This window comes from Oncorhynchus tshawytscha, unplaced genomic scaffold (assembly GCF_018296145.1).
Source record: "Oncorhynchus tshawytscha isolate Ot180627B unplaced genomic scaffold, Otsh_v2.0 Un_contig_6493_pilon_pilon, whole genome shotgun sequence".
NCBI classification, from domain to species: Eukaryota; Metazoa; Chordata; class Actinopteri; order Salmoniformes; family Salmonidae; genus Oncorhynchus; species Oncorhynchus tshawytscha.
In genome coordinates, this window is record NW_024608595.1 from 52550 (window position 1) to 68658 (window position 16109).

The following is a 16109-nucleotide window of genomic DNA, read 5'->3' on the forward strand; positions in this document are numbered from 1 at the left end:
AATCTGCTTGAAAATATATGGCAAGACTTATAAAATGCTGTCTAACCATGATACCCAACATCTTGACAAGAGCTTGAAGAATTTTGAAAAGAATAACGGACAAATATTGCACAATCCAGGTGTGGAAAACTCAATAATAAATCCCGATTTTGTTCTGACTCGAGTTAAGCTCTTAAATGGAATGCAATTCCCTTTTATGCCTTCATAAATTTATAAACAATTTATACATTGATAAGAACTATTGATAAAACCTAGGTAAATGAGTAATCCATTTGGATAAGGCGATTGTAAATATACATAGCACTTGTTTTAGATTAGTTTTCCTTATGATCCCTGGAGACGAATGTGAAGCCAGCCATATATATGGAAGCCAAACTGAAAATCATATCACGTGTATTGCGGTCCCTTTTAATACTGTGAAATAGGATATAAATACTTTCGCCATTACTCAGAATTTTTATGATGTGCCCTCATCATTTGCATGGATGAAATGTGGACATCCAAGCTACATGTTTCTGTAGGGCTCAACCTGCCGAGTTGTGTTTGCGCTTTCGAATGTCTTGATTATGTCCGGGCTTTTCTCCGTTTTATTTTACAATTTGTATCATGTTAAATATTAGCGAATATCGAGAGCCACGTCAGTAATAAATACCCACATACATTTATTTTTATTTTTTATCATTCCATTCCGTTTACATTGTATTTCCTCTGTCACGTCCTTGTAAAGTTGTTCCTGGGCGTCACTAGAGTTAGTGGATGACATTAGACTAACGTGTAATGATTTGGGACGTGTAGCCTATTGAATCATTACGCAACTCACGTAGCGTAACAGGTTAAACCTGGAGCCTGGCAGCTCGGTTCACCGCGGCGGTGGTCATACAGTGCCATTAGTGAGGATCAGGGTAGATTTATACGACTATTGTCAACCTCTATTGTACACTTTTCACCACCTTCCGATATTTTATGGATTAAACTTGAATATGACATCTTTCAGGATGAATTCAATCACTATTTTTTTATTTATCAAAATTTTTCGTGCGTAAAGGCTCTCCAAAACGTGTTTTTTTATATATATACACGCATACTTTCCTAAACCTAAAATGTGCCTAAATAATCTTGAAGATCAAGAGTATTTTTAAATCTACTAGTTGGTCCTGAAACGGAAGCGAATATACATAGATGGGTTTTTTCTCCCTTGATTCCTGTATTCTGACCCCGTTCTCTCCATGTATTCTAGTGTCTGTCAACTAAATTCTAATTAAAATTGCACACCGTATTTAAAAGGATGGCTAAGATAAATGTACTGAAAACTCTTATTGAATGAAAACTCCACGAAAAAATAAATAAATCTATTGGACACCAAGTGGGATGGGTTTTCAACGGTTGAATGAAATGTATTCAAGAGTGCGCACGTTATTCTACTGTGTGTAAAGGCATGAATTCCTATATCGAGATCGGCCCTTTAGAGACTTTCCCAGAAAGACTCACAGCTGTAATCGCTGCTAAAGGTGTTTCTGACGTGTATTGACTCAGGGGAGTGAATAGTTATCTAATCAAAATAGATGAGGGTTTTCTTAATTAATATTTAAAGAAAATAAAAAATCACTTTCACAGAATATTTTCTGTAGATCATTGACAAAAAAAACAATTCAATCCATTTTAATCCAAGGAGGTGAATTCTGATGATAGGCAGACATCGCTGAACAATCGTCTCACTTGGGTGAGACTACTTGCTTTGACAGCCGAACACTGAAAATGGGCCCTGCCACGGCTCGTTGTGTTGCTATTCCTGTCTGGTAGCACAACAGCGTCAGGCTCGTATGAATAAAATGAATAGAGATTAACACATGTAATATAAACATGGCAGATGAGATCTGGGTGAGAGTCAGCGAACCACAAACTGTATAAATCAAGGCTGTGTGGATGTACTACAGTCACAAGCCTAAGTGACTCCGTAATAAGACTTCAAATAGGTATTTCAAGGGACATCGAGAAAAAACAAAAGTGTGATTGTGAACCTGGAAGTCATTCGTTGTGACACCTGTATGGTTTAAAAAGCAGAAGTCACAACACACACACACACAGAGGCTAGAACATCTGTCTTTACTATTTATATGTACCTTAACACAATGTCAAGTCAAATGTTATATTAAAAATCAGACCTTTTATAACAACTCTACCCATAATGCTTCACCGGTCATCACACCAGTAGTTACAGCAACTCACCGGTGAATCCTAACTACAGGATAGAGCCTCTATGCAGTATCAATCTTGTGTATAATTATGAACCTTCCGGAACATTCTCATAGTGGAGGATGTTGGGATGTCAACACCTTGAATACTATTCATGTACTTTGGACAGGTCTTATATCATTGGAATCAATCTCACTTTGGACTGGAGGATGTTGGGATGTCAGCACCTTGAATATTATTCATGTACTTTGGACAGATCTTATATCATTGGAATCAATCTCACTTTGGACTGGAGGATGTTGGGATGTCAGCACCTTGAATACTATTCATGTACTTTGGACAGATCTTATATCATTGGAATCAATCTCACTTTGAAATGTTGGGATGTCAGCATTGAATATTAATGTACTTTGGACAGATAAATCATGGAATCAAACTTTGGACTGGAGGATGTTGGGATGTCAGCATCAACAACAAAATATTATTGGAATCATTACTGAAATTTGGGACAGTCATTGACAGTATTGTTGCTAACAAACTCAACATGAAAACGTTTCCAAAGCATTGACAAAGAATTCTTCATAAATATACAAACTGCAGAGCAGACAGACAGTGATTTTCCATCATGGCATTTTGGATCATTCTGAAATTAGGAGAAACAGTGTGATTTTCCATCATGGCTGTTTGATCAGATCAACCAGAAGACTCTGTTGAGGACAGTGTGATTTTCCATCATGGCTGTTTGATCAGATCAACCAGAGAGACTCTGTTGAGGACAGTGTGATTTTCCATCATGGCTGTTTGATCAGATCAACCAGAGAGACTCTGTTGAGGACAGTGTGATTTTCCATCATGGCTGTTTGATCAGATCAACCAGAGAGACTCTGTTGAGGACAGTGTGATTTTCCATCATGGCTGTTTGATCAGATCAACCAGAGAGACTCTGTTGAGGACATGTATCTGTAAGAGATTCCTTTTCCCTACATACAGGTGAACGGAGGCCTTTAGACACACCTTGCCAACCTGCCGCGTAGTCGTTACACAGGTCACTTAGGGCCTAGGATGACCTCCTGTCTCCTGCCACTTCGTTGATCTAGTTCCTCCCGTTGGGGCAATGAGCATCCCAACCAGATGTACAATACACACACTGTAATGCCCCGTGAGTAGCCCTCACTCCCCCTGCCACCCTCCATGACCCCTAGCCCCTGCTACCGAACCAATCCCGTAGATCTGAGAGGATTGGACAGGTGGAAGCAACACGTTCAGGGGTCAGGGGTCAATTTGGAACCTACATGCTGGTTGGTAGTTTTTGTGAGCGGTTCTTAGCCGCCACCCCTGTCCTCTGGTACTCCAGCTTCTCCTTGATGTACTCCTGCTTGCACTCCTCGAAGAACGCCGAGTCTCTGTAGCTGAGAGAGAGTGGTATACAGAAGACTTATCATTAGAACACAGAACTAGTATGAACAACAGTTATCATTAGAACTAGTATGAACAACAGTTATCATTAGAACACTGAGTCAGTACAAACAACAGTTATCATTAGAACACTGAGTCAGTACAAACAACAGTTATCATTAGAACTAGTACGAACAACAGTTATCATTAGAACTAGTACGAACAACAGTTATCATTAGAACTAGTACGAACAACAGTTATCATTAGAACTAGTACGAACAACAGTTATCATTAGAACTAGTACGAACAACAGTTATCATTAGAACTAGTACGAACAACAGTTATCATTACAACTAGTACGAACAACAGTTATCATTACAACTAGTACGAACAACAGTTATCATTACAACTAGTACGAACAACAGTTATCATTACAACTAGTACGAACAACAGTTATCATTACAACTAGTACGAACAACAGTTATCATTACAACTAGTACGAACAACAGTTATCATTAGAACTAGTACGAACAACAGTTATCATTAGAACTAGTACGAACAACAGTTATCATTAGAACTAGTACGAACAACAGTTATCATTAGAACTAGTACTGACAACAGTTATCATTAGAACTAGTACGAACAACAGTTATCATTAGAACTAGTACGAACAACAGTTATCATTAGAACTAGTCATTATGAACAACAGTTATCATTAGAAACGAACAACAGTTATCATTATGAACAACAGTTATCATTAGAACTAGTATGAACAACAGTTATCATTAGAACTAGTACGAACAACAGTTATCATTATGAACAACAGTTATCATTAGAACTAGTATGAACAACAGTTATCATTAGAACTAGTACGAACAACAGTTATCATTAGTCAAACAACAGTATGAACAACAGTTATCATTACAACTAGTACGAACAACAGTTATCATTACAACTATGAACAACAGTTATCATTACAACTGTAAATATTCAGTATGAACAACAGTTATCATTAGAACTAGTATGAACAACAGTTATCATTAGAACTAGTATGAACAACAGTTATCATTAGAACTAGTATGAACAACAGTTATCATTAGAACTAGTATGAACAACAGTTATCATTAGAACTAGTATGAACAACAGTTATCATTAGAACACCAGTATGAACAACAGTTATCATTAGAACTAGTTGAACAACAGTTATCATTAGAACAACTGTATGAACAACAGTTATCATTAGAACTAGTACGAACAACAGTTATCATTACAACTAGTACGAACAACAGTTATCATTACAACTAGTACGAACAACAGTTATCATTACAACTAGTACGAACAACAGTTATCATTACAACTAGTACGAACAACAGTTATCATTACAACTAGTACGAACAACAGTTATCATTAGAACTAGTATGAACAACAGTTATCATTAGAACTAGTATGAACAACAGTTATCATTAGAACTAGTATGAACAACAGTTATCATTAGAACTAGTATGAACAACAGTTATCATTAGAACTAGTATGAACAACAGTTATCATTAGAACTAGTATGAACAACAGTTATCATTAGAACTAGTATGAACAACAGTTATCATTAGAACTAGTATGAACAACAGTTATCATTAGAACACTGAGTCATTATGAACAACAGTTATCATTAGAACTAGTATGAACAACAGTTATCATTAGAACACTGAGTCATTATGAACAACAGTTATCATTAGAACTAGTATGAACAACAGTTATCATTAGAACACAGTCATTATGAACAACAGTTATCATTAGAACTAGTACGAACAACAGTTATCATTAGAACTAGTACGAACAACAGTTATCATTAGAACTAGTATGAACAACAGTTATCATTAGAACTAGTATGAACAACAGTTATCATTAGAACACTGAGTCATTATGAACAACAGTTATCATTAGAACTAGTATGAACAACAGTTATCATTAGAACTAGTATGAACAACAGTTATCATTAGAACACTGAGTCATTATGAACAACAGTTATCATTAGAACTAGTATGAACAACAGTTATCATTAGAACACAGTCATTATGAACAACAGTTATCATTAGAACTAGTACGAACAACAGTTATCATTAGAACTAGTACGAACAACAGTTATCATTAGAACTAGTACGGTCAACAGTTATCATTAGAACTAGTACGAACAACAGTTATCATTAGAACTAGTCGAACAACAGTTATCATTAGAACCAGTATGGAACAGACAGTTATCATTAGAACTAGTATGAACAACAGTTATCATTAGAACTAGTATGAACAACAGTTATCATTAGAACTAGACCATGAACAACAGTTATCATTAGAACAGTCATTGAACAACAGTTATCATTAGAACCAGACTGAACAACAGTTATCATTAGAACAATGAACAACAGTTATCATTAGAACTAGTATGATACAACAGTTATCATTAGAACTAGTATGAACAACAGTTATCATTAGAACAGGTCAGTCATTATGAACAACACCATTAGGAACAACAGTTATCATTAGAACTATAACAGAACAACAGTTATCTAGGCATCTAGCCACACGGAACAACTGGTTATCATTAGAACTAGTAGTGGGAACAACAGTTATCATTAGAACAGGAACAACAGTTCTCATTGGCAGGTAAAACAACAGTTATCATTAGAACTAGTATGAACCAGTTATCATTAGAACCAGGAACTAACAGTTATCATTAGAACTAGTACGAACAACAGTTATCATTAGAACTAGTACGAACAACAGTTATCATTAGAACTAGTATGAACAACAGTTATCATTAGAACTAGTATGAACAACAGTTATCATTAGAACAGTCATTATGAACAACAGTTATCATTGGAACTAGTATGAAGAACATACCAGAAAAAAAAAAATGTATTGTACTGTATATAATTTGTTTGGTCTTAAAACGGTTATAAAACATGAAATTTATTTGTTTTAAACTGTAAATAAAATACATGTTTTAGGAAGTCTTCTTGATGACATGAGGTGTGAGTTAGTTGACTCACTGTACGGTCAGACACTCCTTCAGGGCAGCGTTCTGATCCCGACACTTGAACACCATCAGGAAACCAGTCTCTTTACAACAGACCAGAAACCAGATAGATGGAAGGAGACAGATTTAGCCAGTAAATTACCACCATCAGGAAACCAGTCTCTTTACAACAGTGGTTGAACCCTGAAACCAGATCAGTGGAAGGAGACAGATTTAGCCAGTGGATCAGAGTAGTCTTGAAATCCAAACTTAATCACGAAAACCAGACTGAATTAGTGAAAGTAAAACAATGGCAAAACGCAGCGCGATTCAGTTTGGATTCCCAAGCTATGATACCGTTAAGACAAGAGCCTTTTAAAAAGCAACCAGGGTAAGAGCCCCCAGTCTAAACAGGTCATGTCTCTTTCAAATCTGTCCCCCTACTAGCCAATCTGAGTGTAGCCACAGGCTGAGAGGAGAGAGAGGGGACAGCCAACCATACTGTCTCTGCTAGGGCATCTCTGCCACAGGTGACAAGCCTGGTCAGAGTAGATACTAGTAGTGGGTACTGACAGGCCTCTTATCTTACCACAGCCCCAGTGTCTCCTCTTCCACCAGGCTGAGGTAAAAAAAGGAGACTCCATATCTATTCATACTTGTGGTTGGCGTTTCTGTCCACATTGGCACCAGTGTAACTATCTGTCTGGATGGTCCATTATAACTGTCCTTCACACAGACCAGGCCTATCTGGCTGGCATGGTCCATTATAACTGTCCCTCACACAGACCAGGCCTATCTGGCTGGCATGGTCCATTATATAACGGTCCCTCACACAGACCAGGCCTATAGAATAGTGCTGGCCAATAGGGTCCATTATAACGGTCCCTCACACAGAGGCCAGGCCATATCTGTGCTGGCCATAGGGCCCAGGCCTATCTGTCTGGCATGGTCCATTATAACTGTCTATTCACACAGACCAGGCCTATCTGGCTGGCATGGTCCATTATAAGGGCTTTCTATTCACACAGACCAGGCATATCTGAATCTGCTGGTCCATTATAAGGGCTTTCTATTCACACAGACCAGGCCTATCTGTCTGTGCATGGTCCATTATAGGGCTTTCTATTCACACACAGACCAGGCCTATCATATTAATATAATGGAAAAGAGCTGAGCCAATAGGGCTTTCTATTCAAACAGAGGAGAGGCCCTACATATAGAATAGTGTTGAGCCAATAGGGCTTTCTATTCACACAGAGGCCCGACATATAGAATAGTGCTGAGCCAATAGGGCTTTCTATTCACACAGAGGCCCGACATATAGAAGTGCTGAGCCAATAGGGCTTTCTATTCACACAGAGGAGAGGCCCGACATATAGAATAGTGCTGAGCCAATAGGGCTTTCTATTCACACAGAGGAGAGGCCCTACATATAGAATAGTGCTGAGCCAATAGGGCTTTCTATTCACACAGAGAGGCCCTACATATAGAATAGTGCTGAGCCAATAGGGCTTTCTATTCACAGAGGAGAGGCCCTACATATAGAATAGTGCTGAGCCAATAGGGCTTTCTATTCACACAGAGGGACATATAGAATAGTGCTGTCAATAGGGCTTTCAGGCCCACATTAGAATAGACATCAATAGGGCTTTCTATTCACACAGATTACATATAGAATAGTGCTGAGCCAGTAGGGCTTTCTATTCACACAGAGGCCCTACATATAGAATAGTGCTGAGCCAATAGGGCTTTCTATTCAAACAGAGGAGAGGCCTACATATAGAATAGTGCTGAGCCAATAGGGCTTTCTATTCACACAGAGGCCCGACATATAGAATAGTGCTGAGCCAATAGGGCTTTTTGAAGGTTAGTTCAGTTTCGGTTGCATTTTATTGTAAAAAATCATCACGGTTTTCGATTTCGGTTTTGATAACGTATTATGAAATAATGTTAGAATGATTTAGTTAAAATAGTGAACATTCAATTTCCAAAACTTGGAAAATATGATATTGTCTGTCTCTGTCAGGCCCACGTTGGGTAGACATCAATAGAACAGGAAATTACAATGAAAAAATTTAAATATTTCAGTTGCGTATTTTACTTAGTTTTCATTTGATAACTGTTCTTTTTCATTCTTTAAAGTAAAATCATCTGATCTCTGCTCAGGCATTAGCAGCCAGCCAGGCCATCTAGCGCTATGTGCTCCCTATACTGTACGGTCTTTAGTCTGATTTCTTTCATGAATTATTTGGGCTCCCAAAAAAAACTAACGAAATGGAATTCAAGTAATTGAACCGACATCGGTCAAGTAGTTGTTTAATAACCGGAAGAAAGAGGAAATGAAACCAACGAGGTCTATATTGACTCTAAATAACGTACAGAACTCTGTAAACCAACCAGGTCTATAGTTACTCTGAATGACGTATAGAACTCTGTAAACCAACCAGGTCTATATTTACTCTGAATGATGTACAGAACTCTGTAAACCAACCAGGTCTATAGTTACGCTGAATGACATACAGAACTCTGTAAACCAACCAGGTCTATAGTTACTCTGAATGACGTATAGAACTCTGTAAACCAACGAGGTCTATAGTTACTCTGAATGACGTACAGAACTCAGTGTGTCTCTTTTAGTTTGACCGTAGAAGACACATTTAGGGCTGAGATGTTCAACTTAACAAAGACTCTCCTTTTCTAACCATTTTATAAAAAAATACACGATGTTTGCCAAAAAGCAGTTGAGACCCTGACAAACAGCTGAGTGCAAAGTGAATCATACAGAGATGGAGTTGGCCATTAGGCCTAACTGAGTTAGACTACAGAGATATTCCCTGTCAATCCTTTCTAACGGATATCAAGGTGTTGTGGATGAAAAGGTGCCATTGTGTTGGTGGTGTTAAAGAGGTGCTGAAGGGTCCTCGTCTCTTCGTGCTGTTAGCCAGACTTTAATTAGCCTCGTCCCCCCCCCACCCCCACCGTCTCCAGCGTCTCATAAACAACAATGGAACGCATCCCAAAATGACAATGTATCCTAACCCCTACGAAGTGCACAACCTTTTAGACCAGAGCCCTGCTCAACAGCAGTACACTGTATAGAGAATAGGGTAGCATTTGGGATGCAAACCCATCATAATAATCTCCCTGTTCTGATCAGCGTGATTATCACCACGACTTGCTTTCATCCCAACGCAGGAAAACCTGCAGAAGCAATTTGACGAGGCAGAACAGTGTGACTAATGTAAATCAGCAGAACAGAAACACAGAGGACTGTACTGGGGGGTATCCCATCACACATCAGCAGTCACCCAACACAGTGACTGTGATCTCAGAGGACTGTATTGGGGGTACCCCATCACACATCAGCAGTCACGCAACACAGTGACTGTGATCTCAGAGGACTGTACTGGGGGTATCCCATCACACATCAGCAGTCACGCAACACAGTGACAGAAAGGACCATATTGACAGTGATCTCAGAGGTAGCCTCCCAACTGACACCCTATTCCCTATATAGTGCACTTTTTTTGACCAGGGCCCATTAGGGAATAGGGTACCACGTGGGACGTACACATTATCCAGTGATCTCCACTAGAGACTCCGTGGTAGTGAGAGGAAGGGGACTTCGGGAGGAGGAGGTATGAAGTAGTGAGGGATTATCACAACCCCCCCCCCCTCCACTAAAATTATAATCTCCTAATCCAAGTCCCCAGACAAAACTGACATCAATCACCTCTACATAATCATCTACAGTGGGGTGAACAAGTATTTGATAACCTGCAAAATCGGCAGTGTTTCCTACTTACAAAGCATGTAGAGGTCTGCAATTTTTATCATAGGTACACTTCAACTGTGAGACACGGAATCGAAAACAAATATACAGGAGAGGGCTCAGAACGACCCTTGTGGGGCCCCAGTGTTGAGGATCCGCGGGGAGGAGATGTTGTTGCCTACCCTCACCACCTGGGGGCGGCCGTCAGGAAGTCCAGTACCCAGTTGCACAGGCGGGGGAGACCCAGGGTCCATGCCGAGCTGTAGTCGATGAACAGCATTCTCACATAGGTATTCCTCTGTCCAGAGAAATCACACGATTTTTAAGTAATTAATTAGCATTTTATTGCATGACATAAGTATTTGATATATCAGAAAAGCAGAACTTAATATTTGGTACAGAAACCTTTGTTTGCAATTACAGAGATCATACGTTTCCTGTAGTTCTTGACCAGGTTTGCACACACTGCAGCAGGGATTTTGGCCCCCTCCTCCATACAGACCTTCTCCAGATCCTTCAGGTTTCTGGGGCTGTCACTGGTCAATACGGACTTTCAGCTCCCTCCAAAGATTTTCTATTGGGTTCAGTTCTGGAGACTGGCTATAGGCCACTCCAGGACCTTGAGATGCTTCTTACGGAGCCACTCCTTAGTTGCCCTGGCTGTGTGTTTCGGGTCGTTGTCATGCTGGAAGACCCAGCCACAACCCATCTTCAATGCTCTTACTGAGGGAAGGAGGTTGTTGGCCAAGATCTCGCGATACATGGCCCCATCCATCCTCCCCTCAATACGGTGCAGTCGTGGCCATAAGACATACGCCCCGCCCCTCTTCTTACCAGAAAGATGTTTGTTTCTGTCGGCGCGATGTTTCCGTGGAGAAACCCGTCCCTCCTGTCCCCTTTGCAGAAAAGCATCCCCAAAGAATGATGTTTCCACCTCCATGCTTCAAGGTTGGGATGGTGTTCTTGGGGTTGTACTCATCCTTCTTCTTCCTCCAAACACGGCGAGTGGAGTTTAGACCAAAAAGCTCTATTTTTGTCTCATCAGACCACCTGACCTTCTCCCATTCCTACTCTGTTTTAGATTCCGTGTCTCACAGTTGAAGTGTACCTACGATAAAAATGACAGACCTCTACATGCTTTGTAAGTAGGAAAACCTGCAAAAAATCGGCAGTGTATCAAATACTTGTTCACCCCACTGTATGTGATGAGATACGGAGAGCTGACTGTTCTGAAGTAGCTGATCTAATCAGTGCAGTACGGAGGAGTAAGGACACGTGTGACTGTTCTGAAGTAGCTGATCTAATCAGTGCAGTACTGAGGACACGTGTGACTGTTCTGAAGTAGCTGACCTAATCAGTGCAGTACTGAGGACACGTTTGACTGTTCTGAAGTAGCTGATCTAATCAGTGCAGTACTGAGGAGTAAGGACACACGTGTCAGAACCAGGTCAGAACCAGAGCAGAACCAGAGCAAACAGCCACTGCAGGCATCAGTAATACAAATAGAGTAGTATGCAGGCAATACAGCAGCTGGGGCGGAGGTGTGAAAAGGAGGGGGCAGAGAGGAGACCAGAAGGGGATTTCCACAGCCCTGTCACCTCGAGGGCTGTGTCTCTCTGGGCGAGCAGCAGCAGGCGTGCCGCCTCAGAGGATGAAGAGGACAGACTTTAGGCCTAACCACAATCGAAGCACCTATGCAGCACCAAGAGTTGCTGTTGGGCAATCCCACAGTAACAGAATGATGCAGAGACGTTTTCACTTTTAAAATGGACGCCAAACAAAAAAACAATGATTGCTAACTTTTAAAAAAACAAAACAATACAACTCTACGCACAATTACTTTTAACGATTTTCAAAATAATAGTTTTACAACAACAAAAAAAACACTTAATTGATTAATTAATTTACTTGAACAGTGCAGATGTACATTTTGGTAACAGACTGACGGTTTGTGCTGCTGGTGCCATGTACTGTTCTTCAAGAAAAATGTGTTTTTGTGAAGAAAAAAAAAATGGTGGAAATTGTTAAAAGTAGTTTTATGCATCGAGTTGTAATGGTTTGTTTAACTTTTGCAATCATTGTTTTTTTTGTTTGGCATACATTTTTTTAAAGTGAAAAAAAAAAAATCGGAGTCTCCAGCATCTCTCCGTTGCCGTGGAAATGCCCTGCAGCAACATAACAGCAGTGACCCCGAGACTCCGTAAGGTTAAAAATAAATAACCGTGTTCATGCCAGCAGCATAAAGTGAATTTAGAGATGTTAACAAAAAACATTTAACTATCTTCCTGTAAAAAAGGAGAACACGTTTCTGTTAGGCCGACGTGTCGAGCTATAACACAATCAGATCAGCAGCCTCTACTCCTTATAATAAAAGGTACCATTAACACTGCTATTTTAAAAAAGGCGTTGGGGACAGAAAAGAGGAAGTGTATCAAGAGGAATATTCATATTTAAACCACCATATCAGGTTTGGTCGAGATAGAAAATGACTTGACTGTCTTTTTTTCCCCTTTATCAGGTCATCTACTTCTGACTGGTTTTCAGACCGGGCATGACAGCCAGATGAACGCAACAGGGGAGGTATCCATTAATACTCTGTCATGGCTCAGGGCATTAATAGGGCCTTTACTTGAGCTTGTAACTGGGAAGGTAGAGACCTCAGCAACCCGACAATGTGTGTAAACAGCGGGAGGTGAACTTTGGATATACAGTTGAAGTCAGAAGTTTACAAACACTTAGGTTGGAGTCATTAAACCTCGTTTTTCAACCACTCCACAAGTTTCTTGTTAACAAACTATAGTTTTGGCAAGTCGGTTAGGACATCTACTTCACTGTATCACAATTCCAGTGGGTCAGCAGTTTACATACACAAAGTTGACCTTGCCTTTAAACAGCTTGGAAAATTCCAGAAAATTATGTCATAGCTTTAGAAGCTTCTGATAGGCTAATTGACAACATTTGGGTCAATTGGAGGTGTACCTGTGGATGTATTTCAAGGCCTACCTTCAAACTCAGTGCCTCTGCTTAACATCATGGGAAAATCTGAAGAAATCAGCCAAGACCCCAGAAAAAAATGTTTAGACCTCCACAAGTCTGGTTCATCCTTGGGAGCAATTTCCAGACGCCTGAAGGTACCACGTTCATCTGTACAAACAATAGTACGCAAGTATAAACACCATGGGACCACACAGCCGTCATACCGCTCAGGAAGGAGACGTGTTCTGTCTCCTAGAGATGAACGTACTTTGTGTGAAAAGTGCAAATCAATCCCAGAACAACAGCAAAGGACCTTGTGAAGATGCTGGAGGAAACAGGTACAAAAGTATCTATATCCACAGTAAAACGAGTCCTATATCGACATAACCTGAAAGGCCGCTCAGCAAGGAAGATGGCACTGCTCCAAAACAGCCATAAAATAGCCAGACTACGGTTTGCAACTGCACATGGGGACAAAGATTGTACTTTTTGGAGAAATGTCCTCTGGTCTGATGAAACAAAAATAGAACTGTTTGGCCTTAATGACCATCGTTATGATTGGAGGAAAAAGGGGTGGCTTGCAAGCCAAGGAACACCATCTCAACCGTGAAGCACGGGGTGGCAGCATCATGTTGTGGGGTTCTGTGCTGCATTAGGGACTGGTGCACTTCACAAAATACATGGCATCATGAGGGAGGAAAATTATGTGGATATATTGAAGCAACATCTCAAGACATCAGTCAGGAAGTTAAAGCTTGGTCGCAAATGGGTCTTCCAGATGGACATTGACCCCAAGCATACTTCCAAAGTTGTGGCAAAATGGCTTAAGGACAACAAAGTCAAGGTATTGGAGTGGCCATCACAAAGCCCTGACCTCAATCCTATAGAAAATGTGTGGGCAGAACTGAAAAAGCGTGTGCAAGCAAGGAGGCCTACAAACCTGACTCAGTTACATCAGCTCTGTCACGAGGAATGGGCAAAAATTCACCCAATTTATTGTGTGAAGCTTGTGGAAGGCTTCCCGAAACATTTGACCCAAGTTAAACAATGTAAAGGCAATGCTACCAAATACTAATTGAGTGTATGTAAACTTCTGACCCACTGGGAATGTGATGAAAGAAATAAAAGCTGAAATAAATCATTCTCTCGAATATTATTCTGACTTTTCACATTCTTAAAATAAAGTGGTGATCCTAACTGACCTTAAACAGGACATGTTTACTTGGATTAAAATGTCAGGGATTATGAAAAACTGAGTTTAAATGCATTTGTCTAAGGTGTATGCAAACTTCTGACTTCAACTGTATCTCTGTGACCATCTTGGGTTCCAGCCCATATAGCCTGGGTTCCAGCCCATATAGCCTGGGTTCCAGCCCATATAGCCTGGGTTCCAGCCCATGGGTGCCACAAGACTGTAAGCCCGCTGACCTAAAGCCTAAGCATTTGTTCAGGTTAGCGAACACAAGATTTTATTAAATCTCAGATATTCACCTGTAACCTTTTCAGCACAGAGCTCCTTGGCTTTCTCCCTCATCATCTTGGGGATGAGTACATCAGTCTCCACATGCCTCAGGAAAGGCTCCTCTGAAACACAACCCAATAACACACACACACACACACACACACACACACACACACACACAAGTCATAGCTACCCTGCTGTGCCAGGGCTAGCATATCCATCAAACTAACTAGCTAAACAGCTAGTTAACAACATCTAGCTCACCCAGTCGTTTCTGAGGACGTAAACAATGAACGTCGAAGATTAGAAGTATAATAGCTAAAACAAAATGACAGCTACGTGACTTGTAGATGAAATAAAACTCAGTTATAAGTTCAAGTTGAATCGGCTACGACACTTGCTTACCATGATAACAACAAGAAGGCCCCGCCGCACACCGTTAAAACTCCCAATCCACCGCTTTACTGACGAAGATCCGGGTCGGGATGGAAACGTTGTCGGTGAATTGGGAGCTTTGACAGTTGTGCGGCGGGGCCTTCTTGTTGTTCACTAGACGTTGTTAGCCCAGAACCTAACGTTGTGTTTTTAAAGATGTGCGTATGACCACACACTTTTCTACAGATGCTTTATAACTATACCGATGCCGTAAAAGCGACATAGGAAAATGATACGCAACATATTGTCTATACAATACCTGCTTTGGTTGCTTCCATAATTATCAGCAGTGTTGCTGAATCAAAACATTATACAAACAGAAGCAAAGTGACCTCTCTTCTTTACCACGTTACTTCCGGGTGCGTCACCTACCAAGTGAATAACTCGATGTATTGTCTTCAACAACAAATGAAGAGTTGACAGTGGCAGCTCACCTGATATCCAACAGGCTTTCATCCTCCAGTACTTGGTGTTAATGACTTGGTATAAGATAGAAATAACAACATTCCTTGAAGTACCTCAGCTTTGACCACAGCTGCATTCAAGGTGGTGCTGGAGTGTCTCTTCACAGCCGCTGTGCCACATGCTGGATGTTGACCACAGTCACACCTGTGAAGTGTATATGCCCATTGCAGACTCCAGACTGGCAGTCTGGGAAGTCATGTGAGGCCCACAGGTGTTTGTGTATGGGTGTCTGGTGTATCTACGACAGGTCTGACATGTAATGGACGTCACACCTGACCTACACAACAACAACAAACAGAGGGCCGTCTGTCTGTCAGGCAGTCAGTCTGTCTGTCGGTGTTTTTCCGTCAGTTCTCACACAGTCCTCTCAACATTAAACACCACGTCTCCTTTCAGCCCAC

General features: G+C 40.6%; 1 protein-coding gene and 1 long non-coding RNA gene across 2 annotated transcripts; both read right to left on the reverse strand.

Annotated features, from left to right (window-relative positions):
• Window positions 1-1643: 1643 nt before the first annotated feature.
• LOC121843650 lies at window positions 1644-2561 on the reverse strand. The gene is made up of 2 exons (XR_006081700.1): window positions 2421-2561; window positions 1644-2333 (listed from the first exon to the last, which is right to left on the reverse strand). It is a non-coding gene; the product is annotated as an uncharacterized LOC121843650 (long non-coding RNA).
• Window positions 2562-3100: 539 nt separating this feature from the next.
• Window positions 3101-15616, reverse strand: LOC112239817 (C-x(9)-C motif containing 1). The gene is made up of 5 exons (XM_042313412.1): window positions 15503-15616; window positions 14838-14930; window positions 6776-6802; window positions 6633-6696; window positions 3101-3602 (listed from the first exon to the last, which is right to left on the reverse strand). The coding sequence occupies exons 1-5, from the start codon at window positions 15519-15521 to the stop codon at window positions 3482-3484; spliced, it is 324 nt and encodes a 107-aa protein (XP_042169346.1). The 5' UTR covers window positions 15522-15616; the 3' UTR covers window positions 3101-3481.
• Between the last annotated feature and the right edge of the window lie 493 nt (window positions 15617-16109).